This window comes from Perognathus longimembris, chromosome 2 (assembly GCF_023159225.1).
Source record: "Perognathus longimembris pacificus isolate PPM17 chromosome 2, ASM2315922v1, whole genome shotgun sequence".
Lineage (NCBI taxonomy): Eukaryota > Metazoa > Chordata > Mammalia > Rodentia > Heteromyidae > Perognathus > Perognathus longimembris.
Genome location: NC_063162.1, coordinates 29,630,541 through 29,648,137, shown reverse-complemented (window position 1 = coordinate 29,648,137; position 17,597 = coordinate 29,630,541). Strand labels below are relative to the sequence as shown.

The 17,597-nt window shown below is 38.3% G+C and overlaps 1 protein-coding gene across 4 annotated transcripts in view; it reads left to right on the top strand.

Moving 5' to 3' along the window:
• Positions 1-17,597, top strand: part of Pcgf5 (polycomb group ring finger 5) — a 94,476-nt gene that overhangs the window by 53,974 nt on the left and 22,905 nt on the right. For all 4 annotated transcript variants that reach the window (XM_048338723.1, XM_048338722.1, XM_048338719.1 and 1 more), the window contains 4 exons: positions 9,272-9,368; positions 13,074-13,129; positions 13,247-13,306; positions 16,109-16,257. In XM_048338723.1, coding sequence (XP_048194680.1) covers positions 9,272-9,368; positions 13,074-13,129; positions 13,247-13,306; positions 16,109-16,257 — 362 coding nt within the window. The remainder of the gene's footprint in view (positions 1-9,271; positions 9,369-13,073; positions 13,130-13,246; positions 13,307-16,108; positions 16,258-17,597) is intronic.

Sequence of the window (17,597 nt, the reverse complement as noted above, 5' to 3'; positions counted from 1 at the left end):
AGACTAAGGTAGAAATGTGTCTGACATGTTGAGAAATGGCCAGGGGTGGTCCATAAGTCAGTACAGAAGTGAGTGAAGGAGAGAGCAGAGAAGTATTAGTATTGAGGATAGGGATGAGCCACAAAACATGATACATGATACACAGGTCTTATAGAAACATTTTAGGATTTTGACTTAAATTCTAAGAGAAATGACTCAAGTACAGTTTTGAGCAGAGGAATGGCATGGTCTTACTCATGTTTAAAAAGAATGATACAGACTACTCTTGAAAGTAGCCCTGTTCAGAGTCATTACAATAGATATGGCTGCACCATGGTGGTGATGGTGGTGGTGGTAAAATTGTCATTTCCTGAAAGTAGAGTTCTATTTTCTAATAAGTTGTTTGTGGATCATGAAAAGATAAAGGTATCAAATTAAGATTCTTAGCTTGAGAAACCATAAATATATCATCATATGCTACTGGAAAGTCTTGAGTGCAGATCTGTGTCACCCCTTCTCCTACTCTGGCTAGAGCAGTTTCAATGGACTAGCAGGAATTAATGTCTGGATAGATGAGGGAATCTGACAAATTTTTAGTTCTCTAGTTTTCACCATTTTCATAGGAATATATAAGTAACTTTTTATCTTGGTGGCAGTAGTGATAGTACTGGGAATTGAGCCCACAGCCTCACAAATGCAAGGCAAATATTCTGCCACTGAGCTATATCCAGAACCCTGCATTTAACTTTAATAGAAGTAAAGGGTAAAAAAAAAAATGAGAAGAAAGGATTTTCAATAAGGATGTATAGGTGATTCTTTCAAGGAAATTTACTGCAATTCCACCTGACACTGGAAGTGAAGTCCACAAATGTGTTTGTCTTACACTAAGGACATTATGTCTGAATGCTAAAAAGAATCCTTAGTAAGTGCTTAGGTAGGTTGTGGTAAGAGATATAGTGGGCAAGGAAGAGACTAACGAGATAGGTATAAAAATTCTGAAAACTTTCATAGGCAAGAAACACAAAGTATAGATGCTGGCAGGTAAACAGATGTGTTGGTGCAAGTTATCTTTGATTCAGTATTTTTTCTTTTTTCCTTTTTTCAGTATAATAGCAAGTGAGGTCTTCAGAGGAGAGTGAGGATGGAGGAGGATTTGATGGGGGTTGGAGGAGAGAGGAGAAATACTGGCAAGGAGAATAATGGACTTGGGGGCATTGAGTATGACTGCCTTGCAGATGAAAAACCCACTTCATGAGGTTCATGATCATGAATTTAAGGTGAGAGACCACCATGGTTGCATGTTTTTCTTCTACAATGTCCAGCTTTAATCTTTGGAAGCAGAATTTGGATTTAGCCAAGATTTTAGTTTAATGAAGCTAGTAAGACCAAAGAAGAGAGAACATTTTACTCCAGCTTTTCAATATTACAGTGAAATTCCTTAGAGTGGCTGCCTACAAAGAAAAGACATTAGCTCACCATTGTAGAGGTTCAAAATTCAAGATGGAATGGTCCCATTGGTTTGGCCTTTAGTGTTGCCTGCCAACAACTTCATACCATAGCTGAAACATGTAGGAGCAGAACGTCATATCTCAACTCAAACAAGGGGGTCCTGTTAAACAACCTTCTTAGGTAAACTACCAAGAGATTAAGGGCGATTGCCTACCCCTTCCCCGCAAACACTCCCCCAACCTAAGTATGCTGGGCTCGCTCGCGTTTTCCCTCCCTCTCTCCCTTTCTTCCTCTCTCCCTCTCTCCCTCTCTCCCTCTCTCCCCCTCTCCCTTTCCCTCTCCCTCTCCCTCTCCCTCTCCCACCCTCTCCCCCTCTCCCCCTCTCTCCCTCTCCCCTCTCCCTCTTCCTCTCTCCCTCTCTCCCTCAATCTCTCTCTCCTCTCTCTCTCCTTCCCCCTCCCTCCCCCTCCCTCCCCCTCCCTCCCCCTCCCTCCCCCTCCCTCCCCCTCCCTCCCCCTCCCTCCCCCTTTCCTTCCCCCTCTCTCTCCCCCTCTCCCTCCCTCCCTCCCTCACTCCCTCCCTCCCTCCCTCCCTCTTATGAATCATGGGGGGCTTGAACTCAGGTCCTGGGTGCTGTCCCTAAGCTCTTGCTCAAGGCTAGCACTCTACCACTTTGAGCCACAGCACCATTTCCAGTTTTCTGGTGATTAATGGGAGGTAAAGTCTTACGGACTTTCCTGCCTGGGCTGGCTTTGAACTGCAGTCCTCACATCTCAGCCTCCTGAGTAGCTAAGGTTACAGGCATGAGCTAACTGGTGTTTGGTTTTTTTTTTTTTTAAGGAAAAAGATTGGTATATTCACTTTTGCATGGCACAAAAGTATAACTGCAAGCAAAATAAAATATATGACAAAATTGCACACAACATTGCATTTTGTATCTTCAAGATCCCACCACCTACTACATTATCACACTAGGACCCTTCAGAGACCTGTCAGAGTCTCCGAGCCTGCTCAATGTAATCTCCCCCAAAACAAGGCTTACATCCCAGATTCTGTCTTATTCAAAATTCTCTATTTCACCGGCTTTTTGTCCACGCCAAAGTAATAATAATTGTTCTTATTCAGCATTCTATTCAATAAAAAATGATGCTGCTTTGTACTGTAACACATATAACAACATAAGAGATGAGATTTTCATTAAAATAAAGACATCTTGGTCATAGAAACAAATCACAGCTATTCTAAAATTTTTAAAATAAATATTAGTTTCATATTTAGGAATATATATATGAAAAACAAGCTGATGCCTCTTCTTTTAGCACAGCTTACTTGTAAACTTACTAGGTAAAGCTTTCAAGACAGAAAATAGAATGATGATATAGAGTTAATGCTGTCAGGAAAGGTACATAAAGATTAGAGATATAGCTCCATGGTGGAAGGCTTGTTTAATTTGGTCCCCAGGATAACAAAAACTAAAAATATAAAAATAATGAAGTAACAGACCTGGCAAAAAGTTAATGAGACCCACTCTCAATCTCCACTAGTAAGCCAGGCATGGTCTGTGATTCTAGCTATGCTAAAATCCCTAAGTAGAACAGTTACTGTCTGGATGTTAGCTCTGGGCAAAAGCATGAGAACTTACCTGAAAAACAAAGCAAAAAGAAGCTGAGGATGTGGCTCAAGTGACTGTACCTGCCTAACAAGCAAGAAATCCTGAGTTCAAGCCCCAGTGCTGCCAAGAAAAAGAAATGTCATGCACAATGACTTAGAATGAAGGGGAAAACAAACAAACCATGCTTCTGAGTTGACAGATAAAATCAACTCAACTAGATGATTTTCTTTTTCTTTTCTTTTCTTTTTTTTTTTTGGCCAGTCCTGGGCCTTGAACTCAAGGCCTGAGCACTGTTCCTGGCTTCCTTTGCTCAAGGCCAGCACTCTGCCACTTGAGCCACAGCACCACTTCTGGCCATTTTCTATATATGTGGTGCTGAGGAATCGAACCTAGGGCTTCCTGTATATGAGACAAGCACTCTTGCCACTAGGCCATATTCCCAGCCCCTCAACTAGGTGATTTTAACAAAAGAAGTCACCTGCTGGGAATATGGCGTAGTGGCAAGACTGCTTACCTCATGTACATGAAGCCCTAGGTTCCATTCCTCAGCACCACACATATATAAAATGGCCAGAAGTGGCACTGTGGTTCAAGTGGCAGAGTGCTAGCCTTAAGCAAAAAGAAATCCAGGGACAGTGCTCAGGCCCTGAGTTCAAGGCCCAGGACTGGCAAAAAAAAAAAGTCACCCTTGGTCACTAAGTAAGCAGCATTGTTAATGGGTGCCAATGCAAAGGACATCCAAGAAAGACTGTTACATATATTTTCAGTATCATCACAATTGGTGCTCAAAAAGAGAATCCTGTGTAGATTATTTTGCACTTTCACAGTTGAGATACGTGTCTGTGATACATAAGAAATGAGGGTGGGCCCATACATCTAAGATAGCACCAACAGATGGCCTTGAACCTGTTGCCAAGAGGCCCCCAAGAATTTGACAGTGCCAAAGTAGGATAGTGCTTTGATTGTACATCTACCAAATCCAAACATTATAGTGCATCAGAACAGGCTTATTCAGTGATCAGGAAGAGACAATGAGCTAGTTTCTAGACAAGTGGGGCCATGTTGGAGTTAGATTGAAGAGGAAGGAAAGAACGGAGAAGTGCTGGTCAGCTTTGATACAAATTCACCAACTCCATTTCAACTAAGGAAAAGAAGTGTCTATACCCAAAGATAGGAAGTTCCCAATGAGCTGAAACAAAACATACTTGATTGAGTTACAAGTCTATCACTGATGTGGAAATAGCTGCAGGGAATTAATACCAACAGTGATTGACATTTCAAGTTCCATTAACAAGATTATCTGCTATTTAATATAGGTGTATCAAACTAATCATGGTATGATGCCATTCCATACTTTATGTTGATTTTTCTTATACTGATTTTATACTCAACCAGCAATCTGACATGATAGTTGACATTCTTTGAGTGCTTAGAAGATATCAGATACTGTAAGCCAGTAATTCTCACATGCTTTGTCTCATTTAATTTCCCTAAATACCTTTTGAGGAGATACCGTTGTTGTCTCCCTTATGCATAGAGGCACAGGATGAATAATGTGCCTAGTGGCACAGTTTGGTTCAGATACAGGCAGTCTGTCTCCAGATTATCTGGAATAGCCATGCTATAGTATCAGAACTTCTCATGAAAATCTGCTATTATATAGGTACCTTGGTCACATCTTTTGCTTGTATCTTATCCTGTGACACTGGTTTCCGGTTGATAATAATAAAGTGACTTCGGATTATGTTTTAACAAGAGATCTAAACCCTGGAATGGAGCAACCTAACAGCTGCTAGCCACAAAGATACTTTGACCAACTCCTGGCCTCTCAGTGGCCTGTTTCCTAATTATCTTTTGGCCATATCAGTGAGAGGACTTTGCAGATTTAGAGCCCTGGTGCTAATCTCCCAGATATCGTGATTTAATTGGTGTAGAGAGAATCTGCAAAGCTGTTCTTTACAAACTCGCTAGTGATTGTGATGCCTATTTTCCAAATTTGAGAGAAAACTGCTTTAGATGACAGTGGTCATTTCCCTATTTGTATAATGACCTTGTTCATATCTAAGAAGTAAGGAATTCACTTAGTAAACCTCATTTTAGTTTGTGATGAGCTAAAGATCAGTTAAAGATAGGAAGTCTGGAGCTGGAGATGTAGCTCAGAGCATTTGTCTTCCATGCATAAGGCCTTGGATTCAGTCTCTAGCATCACAATATACATGTGAAATCTTGATGCAAGTGGCTTAATGTTATTTACCGTATGGTAAATTTGCAAAGTGATTTTAAGCTTGGATGGCACTCTGCTTTGTAGCCTGTCAGCTATGCACTACCTTCTCAGATCTAGCACACTGAGTTTGTGTTTTTCATTTACCAAAGAGGACTGGTAACAGTATAAAGCTCCCAGCCCAGAGCCTCATGTTTTGTTAGTGCTACATAAATGTTAGCACTGGTTACTTAAGTGGTTTCACAACTGAGGATGTGGTTGGGGAGCCTAACTCCATTTCTGAACCAGGTGTTTCATGTGGCTGTGGCATCTTACCCCTAGCGTGACTGATGAGAATAGAGACTCTAGTCTGTTTCCATACATAGTCTTGACCATACACTAGGAATTTTTAACATCATTCAGAGACCAGTTGAGTTAACCAGTGTATTAGTTGAGCATTTAGAGATGTTGGTATTAATTTTTTAATTGCTATACCACTGGTATAGATTTCAAAGTATAAAATAAGACTCAAAGGTCAGTTTTCTATTGATGAGAAATGTGGTGGTTTTTTAAAAAATTATTACATATTAGTTGCCAGGGAGGGTTGTGACATTTCCATGCATATACATAAGCATATAAGATATATATATATATATGTATATAGATATATAGATATGATACACTCCAACCAAATGCATCCCTCCATCTCTCTCCCTCATCTTCCCTCCCAGTTTCTAAAAACAGTTCTGTTTCTGTTTCCATACATGGATATAAAGTTAATTTGACCATTATCACACTTCTACTTCAGCTTTTTGCTAGTTACTTGTAGATAAACGTCTCTGGGATTTGTCTGCCTGGGCTGGGCCTTGATCCTCAAATCTCAAGCTCCTGAGTAGCTAGGATTACAGATGTGAGCCTGGTTTCAGACTGAGTGGGAGGCCAGCCCAGGCAAAGATAGCATCAAGACACAAAAACAAAATGCCACAACGGAGCTAGGGGCACAGCTCAAGTTGCAGAGCCCTTTCTTAGCATATGCTAGACCTTAGATACATTTTCAGTGTCATCGTCAGTGCTAAAGAAAAAAAATTAAGAAGTAATAAAACTAGTTTTGACCTTCTGATAAATACTTTAAAAAATTCTTATAAGAATCCTTGGACTTAAGTGTTTGTACTGCCATTCACCAGAGTAGGCAGGTGACCAGACATATGGAAACCTTTTCTTTTTCATCTTCAGAAGTGGAATAATGTACTGTGTATGAATTGTTGCTATGAAATGATTTTTACCATTCTAGGGTTTGAACTTTGTACTTGAGCCATGCCATCATTCTCACCCTGCATTTTTAAAAGAATTTTTAGATAGGATCTCTTGTTTCTGCCTGGGGCTGGCTACAGCCCTCTTCTTGCAGCTTTCCAAATAGCTGGGATCACAAGCATGCACCTCTTCATCTAGCTTGTTGGGTGGGATGGGATTGGGGGTCTTACTAACCTTATGTGCAGGCTGGTTTCAAACTGTAATACTTACTAATATCTGCTGCCCAGGTGTGTGGGATTACAGGTATAAGGCATGACACTTGATCTGGAATATAGATTAGTACTCTGTCATTGTTCTGGGTAGTGTTGCTGCTTTGGCCTGTAATAATTACTAAAGCTTTATTCCTAAAGCTGTATTACCTTTGGATGCTTGAGCCTGATACCTGTTTCATCAGGCAACTTCGATTAGCACCTTTGCACATGAGAGGATAGGGTCCTACACTTAGTGCTTTGGTTGACTGGTATGAGGATTTGCTGGGGACATGACATGTACCTCTTTGTTTGGTCAAGCCTGGTAGACAGCTAGAGATTGCTGAATCCATTGGGTATAGTAAAGCTTTGAACCAGAAGGCTCAGAGCTCCTGTCAGGATCAGACTTTGTCAAGCCCCTTCACTCTTGTTCTTATCTGCCCTTTTTTTGCCTCTTTTCCAAAGTTCAGAGACTTATCTAATGCCCTTAGAAAAAGAACAGATACTAGCAAGTTTCTAAATGAAGTAACTTCATTTTTCTCTACTTTACCTTGGCTTAACAAGTCAACTCTCTCAAGAATTATGTTTTGACTTCTACAAAGACATATTGATGACTAAGGATATAACCCAGGGATATAACACTGCTTGCCTAGTGTGTGATGGGGAAGGTCCTGGGTTATATCCCCAGCACTAGGGGAAAAATGCATTTAGAAACCCTTTAGGGTTAAAAGATCAGGGAGGCAGGAGTGATATTCATTTGAATACACTAGAGTAATTTCACATTTAAGCTTTTAAACCATTTTTTTTTGTTTACCACAACTTTGGGAGACTAGCAAAGGGGGTGACATCCTAAATACCTCATCCAACAAAACACCTCCTACATCACCATCTTAGGGAGACCTACCCTGGCCACTCTGTGTAGTAGCTGCTAGACCTCCAGGACTCTAACTTCGTGAGGCTTAGATGGCATAAAAATATCATTTATCATTAACTGAAATTAACTGCTTGCCTTTCTTAATAGAATATACATTCTGCAAGGAAGTGCACCCTTGCATTCCTAACTCCTGGTATAATGCCTAATATTAAATAAATCTTACGAAACCATCGCATCTATAGTGAAAGAAATGCTAAGATGTTATGTTCTATATCTGCACAATTATTCTAAACTTACATGCCTGTTAATTTTAGATTTCCTGACCAATGTTGCTCTTTGAGATGTGTTTGACTTTTCAGCCCTGCTCCAGTAGTGGGGAGCCTAATGTTTGCTTTTGACCAATTTAGATAAACTTTTCATTTTAAATAGTTTGGGCTGGGCCAGGTGCCAGTGGCTTATGCCTGTAGTCCTAACTTCTCAGGAGGCTGAGATCTGAGGATAAGGATTGCAGTTCAAAGGCAGCCCAGGCAGGAAAGTCTGTGAGACTCTTATCTCCAACTAACCACCAGAAAACTGAAAGTGGAGCTGTGGCTCAAATGGTAGAGCACTAGCCTTGAGCTAGGGCTGACCCCCACCGCCCCCCCCCCCAAAAAAAAACAGTGTGGGCTTGAAGTGAGGCAGAGGAGTAATATGGGATGCGGTGGTAAAAGGAGATAAGTAACCAATCTAAACACAGAAAATGAGAGATTACACACAGTAATAAAAGGAAAGGGTATTAGGATAGGAAATTGGGTTGAAAGTATGTATAGTTAAGTGCTGTGTGTGTAAAGTTGTGGAGCAAAATAGTTGACATAATAGATAATGGGTAAAAGATGAAAGAAATTCATAACCAGAGAGATTATTGTTACTTGGAGAAAAAGTGGGGTTGTATAGGTTTATGGCATCATATTCACCAATCATATTTCTATTATCTGTGTTTGTGATCTTTAAAATGTTACTTTCAGCTTCTCAGTCGTTCTTCCAGTCTACCTCTTGTACTTATGTACCAACCGGATAACCCATACCTTGTGGAATTAAGTTACCTGTGAAAACTAAAGGTCCAGGAATTCCACTGTTGCTCCTACTTCATCCTAGAAGTACCCTGCTCACTTAGTGAAAGTCTCCCAAACATACTGAAAAGTCTCAATCCCCTTCTTTCCCACCCACGCTAGGGATTGAACCCAGTACCTCACTCCCAGAGGACAGGTGAGTGCTCTCAGTGAGGCTGGGCTACACCACCAGCCCTTCCAAGCTTTATTAACCATTAATGTTGTGTTCAAATAAATCTTCAGCAAAAAGTAAAGGTAACGCAACAAAGTTTACTTTTTTCTGCCCTACTTCCTTAAATGAGAAAACACCCTTTGTGTAAATGTTTCAACTTCTCAAAAGGAGTATGAGTAGAGTGATATTTAGTTTGTGAAGATGTTTAATAAAGTGAAATGGGATATGCTTTTTATATTGTAGCAATAAGCTTTCATTTCAGTTGAGTTTTATCTGAATATAATTCTAAGGCTATATAAAATCTGATTGAGAAATAGTATTCTACCTAGAGTAGATAATATTAAGCATCAGCGATAGTTTAGTGATGCATTTTAACCTAATATCTTATTTCTTTTTAGTCTGTAAGACTTGTATTGTCCAGCACTTTGAAGATAGCAATGATTGTCCAAGGTGTGGCAACCAAGTTCATGAAACAAATCCATTAGAAATGTTGAGGTAAGGAAATGTATCTTATAGTTTGTCTAATTTACACTAATTATTTATGCTCCTAATGTTATCATACTAGTTTTGATGTTTTAACTCAGTTGTTTTAGATCTTATGAATTTTAATTTTTTTCATTTTAAGTAATTTGATTTCATTGTTATGTATTTTATTAAAAGTTAGAAATAAGACTATGTTACACATTTGAAATATGCATTTGCAAGTTAAACCACTTTTAGGGGGTTCTCACTGTGAACTTAGTTATACTCATTTGCAGATGCAAATGCTATAGATGGATATGTGGCTACCATCTGTGGAAGTTTGTTTTTCATTATTTCAGTGCTTTCTTTATTGAGGAGAAAAAGTTTACCAGCCAGGAGTAAGAATGGAGATGGGTGTAGGAGAGAGAAGCTTGTATCCAGGGAGCATGAGGATAAATGCGTAGAGAAGTGTGGTGAGATTCCTGAAGACCTCACAGTCATACTGGAGCTGTGATTATGAATCGGAAGAGTTATGGTTGTTTTCTCTTCCAGACACAGTGCAAGTACAAATTTATGAAGAGGTAGATACAACCTAGAGGTATAATTAGAACTATGAAGTCATTTTGAGTAAAAGGTGGATTTAACCAGGAGTTATAGTTGTATGAAATAATTTTGAGCAAGAGAGGGACAAAGGAATGAAGAACATTTGTAATTGAGGAGGCTAACACAGAAGGATTGTGTGTTAAGGCTAGGCTGGTGTATGTACTAAAACCTTGTTGGAAAAAAAGAGAATATATATATATGGAAGAGATTTTGTTGACTGACAATGATTCGATCAAACTAAAACTGTATTAAGAGGGCCCAAATGACATACAAATGTGGGGTTGGAGGTGTGGCTCAGATAGTTATGAGCAAAAGAGTCAGGTACTGATTTTGAGTTCCAGACTTAGGACCCCACTCTCAAAAAAAAAAAAAAAAAAAAAAAAAAAAGAAAGACATAGAATGTTAAGGAATGCCTCTGAAGAAAGAATTGACACTAGTTGATTCATGATGTTTGTATGCGTGATGTTGTATGTTTGGAAGGGAGGTGTTTGAGATTAAGTCCATAGACAATGAAAAGAAAACTTACTACACATGTATACATACAGACACACAAATGTACACAAAGCTGACTGCAGAGACTCTCTCCCCTCTCCCAAACACAAACATGCACACATGTTAGGAATTGAATCCAGCTAAGTATGTACTCCAACACTGAGTACATCCCACCTCTGTAATTATTTATAGCGATAATCATTTGAACAGTGTTAGGAAACAAAAAACTAGATTAGGTAAATAGATTGGCTGCAATACTATATTGGGAAGGTGGGATTAGAAAAACGTATTGGGAGGAAAGGGATAGCAGATGATGGATGAAAACTAATCCTTAATCTTTCCTAAAAGGAAGTCAAAGAAATCCAAACAGCACCAAAAATAATGTCTTTTAAGCCGGGTGCCTATAATCCTAGCTGCTCAAGAGGCCGAGATCTGAGGATGGCTGTATGAAGCCAGACTAGGCAGGAAAGTCCTTGATACGCTTATCTGCAATTAATCACCAGAAACCTGAAAGTGACACTGTGGCTCAAAGTAATAGAGTGCTCGCCTTGAGCAGAAAAAGCTCAAGGACAGCACTCAGGCCAAGTTCAATCCCACAACAGACAAAATAATAATAATAATAATGTATTTTTAAAATAGAAATATAAAAGTAAATACTAGAACAAAAATGTTGGATTTAGCAATTACCTTGAGGACTGTAGGAGTCAAGAAACAGAGGATGGGCCTGAAACATTAGGTTGTAAAGGAAGTTTTTAGGGAAGTTTTGAGTTTTAAATGTTATACAGCTATTTGATTTTAAATGATTTAAAAAGAGAGAAGTTAAGATCATTCATTTTGAGCCTATCTGGAAGAGTTGTATCATGTAAAACTTTAAGAAAGTAAGGTATGAGGAATGTTGAGTATTTTGTTGGCATGCACATGAGACAGTCTTCACAAGCAAACAAGAGGAGGTGATTGATGTATTTGCACTATTGGAAACACAGAGCTGAAGCTTAGCAAAGAGATGTGATATACAGACAGAAAAAGTTAACTGCCTCTGTTACTTTCAAGCCACATAAGTATAGGAGGGGAAGATGAACCATTAAACATTTCAAAGAGTACTGAATACAGAGTTCAGTAAATGAGTTGGGTGTGGTAGGAGACATTATGCGGGAGGATTGTGGTCCAGAGCTGGCCTAGTATAAAATAACGTAAAGCAACAAGGGCCAGAGGTGTGACTCAGTGGTAGAATGCTTGCTTAGCAAATGCTAGGCACTCGAGACAGAGAACAAAAAGACAAACCATTCAAAAAGCAACACTTAGAAACCATTTGGTATAAACCAACTGCACAACTCTTGAGAGGAGAGGGATGGGGAGGGCAATGAGGGAGGAGGTAACAAGTAGAACAAGAAACGTACTCACTGCCTTTCATATGAATCTGTAACCCCTCTGTATCACACTTTGACCAAAAAAAAAACAAAACTAGGCAATGAGTTCACACCCATAATAAATAAGTAAATAAATAACCTTATTCAGTCTGAAGTTATAGATGATGTCTGTATGTTCAGGAGGGTAAATGAAATAAAACACTGAGTATATGACAGAAACAATATAGAATAAGTTTCAGATTTTTTTCTCCAGTTAGGAGAAAAGGTATCAGTTAAGCAAGAAAAAATAGTTGTTGTTTTTTTTAAATGTGAGAAACATGCATGTTTGACATCAGAGAGAAGTGATACTGTTGAGCAGGAAGGAGGACATGAAGTAAGAGGCACCTGTTGTGGGGACAGGAGAATGGGCAAGAGAAATGAAGCCATGGAAAGAAAGGGTGACACAGCAGGAAAAGAGAACCAGGGAAATACCCTTACAAATGCTTGACTTTGTATCTAGGAAGGTAGAAAGGCAAGATGGTCTAAATTCTCCAAAAAGAGGAACAGAGGTCAGAGTTGTGGTAGATATTTTGAAGGAGCACATCATATAGTATGTTTTGGTGCATAACATAACCCATAAATTAATGCTTGAGAGGTAAGCACTCCTTCTCCTTCACCATTGCCTGGCTTAGCAGTTGGTTCTTGGCTCGGCTGACCTCACTCCTGCACCTGCAGTTAGCTGCACTGTCCATTACACAGGAGGCTGCTTTGCTGCTCTTGGTTGGATTCAGCCATTTGTTGGGAATGAGTCATCGAAGAATGGAACTGAGCCTCAGCAGGGCAGTGTTCTCCCTTCTCATCCTCTCATTCTCGAGGTTTGTTCTGCTGCTCACAGAGTCTGGGGACGAGAGCAAGCAAAAACCTGGATGCCTCTTGAGACTCAGGCTTAGAACTAAGCACATGTTCACCTATATGGCATTCTCTTGATCTCCAAATTGCAGGGGATCTCAGCAGATAGTTTCAGAGATTGGGACTTTGCAGCATTCTGCACGACACCTCTAATCAGAACAACAAAGGCATGTTCCCATGGGGGTGGGAAGTGAGACCAGATTTTCATCATTTTTTTACCAGTAAAGGCTAGAAATAGGTGGGCTGCATATGCTGGGTGTAGTAGGTGTGTAAAAATCATGTGTGTTCTCTGTTTTGTAATAAGTACATGGCAGAAATCTCAAATTGTTTTCATGTTACATTTTAGTATCTTCATTATTAGTATTTCTCTTCCCCCCCACCCCCGAAGGTTGGATAATACCTTGGAGGAAATTATATTTAAACTGGTACCTGGACTACGAGAACGTAAGTTACCCTTTAGATTCCAAATTTTTGTACTTTAAGAAATAAATGTTTCTAATTTAAAAAATTCTGTGCTTGTTGCTATGGATTTTATACTCTTTTTTTTGTTTGTTTAATTAGAAGAACTTGAGCGTGAATCTGAATTTTGGAAGAAAAATAAACCTCAAGAAAATGGACAAGGTAACTTTCTATGTCTGTATCTGACAGCATGTCAAATTGTTGGGTTTTGGTAGCTGTCTTCAGAGTCATAGTTTTACCTGCATAAAACTCATGTACCCCTATAGATTTGATCTTAATTGATGTAAATTTGAAGGCATTCCAGTTGAGAGTAATTAGAAAGAGGGAATTGGACTTTGGATGAGAAAAAAAAAGAGAAAACAGAATAGGTAATTATAACTGAATAGGTGTATATATAAGTAATAATATCTGGAGAGAAAAAGTAATCTCACACTAAAAAGTCTTAGCCTGCAACTAAAGAGATTTCTTATTTAGTTTATAAGTTCATTTTATTAGGAAAGAGAAGTGAAATATGTCCGATATCCAGATATGGGGATTTTGGTAAGTTCTGATACTCAGAATGAAGTTTCACATAGATAAAGCTTAGATGACACAAACTTACCTGTTTAGGACATTTTTTTTTTAATTTTTAAAAATTTCTTTTGTCTGTCACAGGGGTGTGAATTCTGAGCCTGGGTGTTGTCCCTGAGCTCTTCAGCTCAAGGCTAGCGCTCTACCACTTGAGCCACAGTGGCACTTCTGGTTTTCTGGTAGTTAATTGGAGAAAAGAGGCTCATGGACTTTATTGCTCGGGCTGGCTTTGAACCGAGATCCTCAGATCTCAGCCTCCTGAATAGCTAGGATTGTAGGCGTGAGCCACTAGCACCTGGCCAGGACATTTTTGAAAATAGCTTTTTGTGCTCATTGGTATTTTCCCATCACCTATGCTTTGAACCGAGATCCTCAGATCTCAGCCTCCTGAATAGCTAGGATTGTAGGCGTGAGCCACTAGCACCTGGCCAGGGCATTTTTGAAAATAGCTTTTTGTGCTCATTGGTATTTTCCCATCACCTATGTCAAGTGTCTAAATTCCTCCTCTGGGTACCAGGTAGTTTTTAATAATTTAGCCAACATTACTGACCACGAAAAGAACTCAAGTATGTGCATTATCCACACAGGGCTATCTGAAATGGTATACTGTTTTAATTTTCACATCTTTAAAAATTATTTTCACTCAAAATGTCCAAAGTCTAATGAGATTTTCAAGTATATGATTGTGTCCTTACAGACTCATACCACCCTTGATGTTCTTGTAAGATCACAGAATTGTCAAGTAAAATAAACATCAAGATGGATGCAAAAATGCTATAAAATGGGATTGTGGCTTTATGAGTTAGATTTAATTGGCCTGTTTCCTAAGTGGAGAGGGAAGATTGAGAATAATTTTGATGACTAGAATAAAGCAGCATTCTAGCTGCCTTATTTGCTCATTGTATTAAAAAATAGCATGAATGTTATTCATGAGCAAAGAAGCTAAAATGACTTAACTGGAAGGCTTGTTTTAATTAAGTGTACATTACAAGACAGCAGTGCTATAGTAAATACAGAAAATAGAAAGTTAATTAAATATTTCAGTTTTTAATATAGCATTCAAGAGTCCAGGAGTACATCAGTTGTTATCAGAAATTATATATAGTTTTCGTCTATGTGTTTTTTTTTTGTGGTGTTGTTTTGTATCATAGATTGACGTCGGAAGGGCTATAACCTGGTTTGTATATTATATCTTCCTTTTTTCATCACTTCACTCTTCTAAAAGACGTGGTATTTTGATCTTATTTTGGGTAGAGAATTTGGATCTTCTTTGGAGGTGGGAGCTGGGGGTTTGGTTAAAGGCAGCCTCCCAGTGAGTTCCCTGGGAATATGGAGAAGAAAGGGGAGAGCATGTAGAAGAAAGAACCTGCCTCCCCTCTCTAAGGGTTTTCCCTGGAGGGAGGGGCCCTGCAGGGTCACACTTGTCTACCTCAAATTCTTTCACGTTTTAGCTTAGAGGTAATCCATCTGAAAAACTTCTCTGAATCTCTTTCACCTTCCCCAAATTTGAGTTCATTGCCTCTTCCATATGTACCGTCATAGTTCACTTTACCTCACCAAATATGTGTGTATACATGTGAATATGGATATCTAAACAGTAGTATATTTATCCAGTATTCAAACCACCATAAGGGAAGGCAATTGCACTATTGTCCCCTCAGGCCTGGCAGAATGCATATTAACTCATTGATAATGATATGCAATAAGTAAATGAGTGCATCAGTCAGTAAATACAGTTGGATTATTTGTAGGCCACTGGTATGTAACATGTTAAATACCTTCATATTTACTATGAAGTATGCCATAGTTCTTAAATGTAGTTATAACATGTTCCAAAGCTACATAAATGCTATTAATAATAATTACAAACATTATGATATTTTGTAATTGTTATATTAGTAATGTTAAATTAGTAACATGTATATAAATTGCCAATTAAGTCTCATTTTCTCACCAGCTGACTTTATGCATATTTAATCATTTGAAATTTTCAGAATATAAAGAGAATATTTTATAATTTAGACAATGAGTACTTGATTTTAAATTTGTAAACAAAAATTATATTATTGTATTTGAAAGTATCTTTACTGGCTGCCTCCTAAGTAGTCTAATCAGTAATCGCACTCGTATTTGTGACCAAATATAGCTAATCCAGAATCATTCCTTTGGATGTCCCCATAAGCCTAGAAATCTTGGGCTTTAAGTTTTTGATGGATGTTTTTTTCAAAAAATACTTCCATTGCTGAGTTAGAATAGTTTAAAATACTAGAATTTTCAGTTATTCTTAAAACTATTAGGAAGTGTTCTCAACAGTTTTTTATATTTTAATAAGTAATATATTTTGCTTAAGTTTCAACTTTTGAGTTATGTCTTCATTTTGTTTAAATTGCACAGATGATACTTCAAAACTCGACAAACCAAAAGCAGATGAAGAAGGGGATGAAAATCAGGATGATAAAGACTACCATAGAAGTGACCCCCAGATTGCTATCTGTCTAGATTGTTTACGAAATAATGGACAATCCGGGGACAATGTAGTAAAGGTGAGTATTTTTAATATACCAGTTTATTAGTAAAACCTTGTTAATTTATTAAAGAATTTTCTGATTCTTTAAAGGGTTGTAAAATGTTATTTTTAAAACTTTTATTAAGGCTGGGGATATGACCTAGTGGCAAGAGTGCTTGCCCTGTATACATGAGGCCCTGGGTTCAATTCCCCAGCACCACATATATAGAGAATGGCCAGAAGTGGCGCTGTGACTCAAGTGGCAGAGTGCTAGCCTTGAGCAAAAAGAAGCCAGGGACAGTGCTCAGGCCCTGAATCCAAGTCCCAGGACTGGCCAAAAAAAAAAAAAAAAAACTTTTATTAACAAATCTAAGAGAATATCATTTTTGGCACTTGTTTGTTCTTCTCCCACCCAACTCCCAGCCATCCTTGTCCAATCCTTCCATCTAGTGGCTAATTTGGAACATCACAGCTGTATTTCTCCTTTCATACTCTTGCTGTGAGTTCATATTCATTATTTCTTTCTTTTTTCAGCTCAGGTAATGTCATGGCAAACAATGTCTCTAACCTAACCATTTTATTCATTATCTTTAAACATCTTTTATTGTTTTACTTTTATTTGCAATTCAGTAAACATCATGGTTAATACATTTATGAGTAGTATAATCAATTGATTTAGAAGTAAAATTGTGCAAAGCATTGTGAATTTTCAGATTCCTTCAAGGCCCTCTGTTACTTTTTATAGTATCTCCATTTCTAATCCTGTTACCTTCTGTCTGATTATTGAACCATTTCTTTTTTCTATGAATTGTATTCTTTTTGTATTGTTATTATTGCAACAGTGATGTACAAAGGGGTTACAGTTACATAAGTCAGGCAATGAGTACATTTTCTTTTTGAATAGTGTCACCTCTTCACTCATTTTCTCCTAGATTTTCCCTCCACACACCCCTCCCCCTGATTTTCTTTGGTCTTTACTACTTTAGTAGTGGTTTTCTACCTGTCAGGAAATGAAAAACAAATGCTTTTTCAATTCAGATTAAGTTCTTTCAGTATCTTGCTATGAGCGTGGTAATTTGCTGAATATTTATCCCTTATGTAAATACCAAACTACAATGATATAGTAAGAAAAAAAGAAAAAAACCATCTCATTCAAGGACCTTTTACACACACCAGCATAAAGTAATAAGACAGTAAAATAACTTACTTGTTTAAGGGGGTTGGGCAAGACATAATAAAGTCATGTACCCACCATTAAGGAACTGAGCACTCTGCCTATTCATCTGTTGCTTTTTGTGTTTTGGTACACCACCTCTCCCTTTTCATAAATGTTTTGCTTAGATTTTGTGTTAACTGTTTCTCCTTGCCTTTCACCTG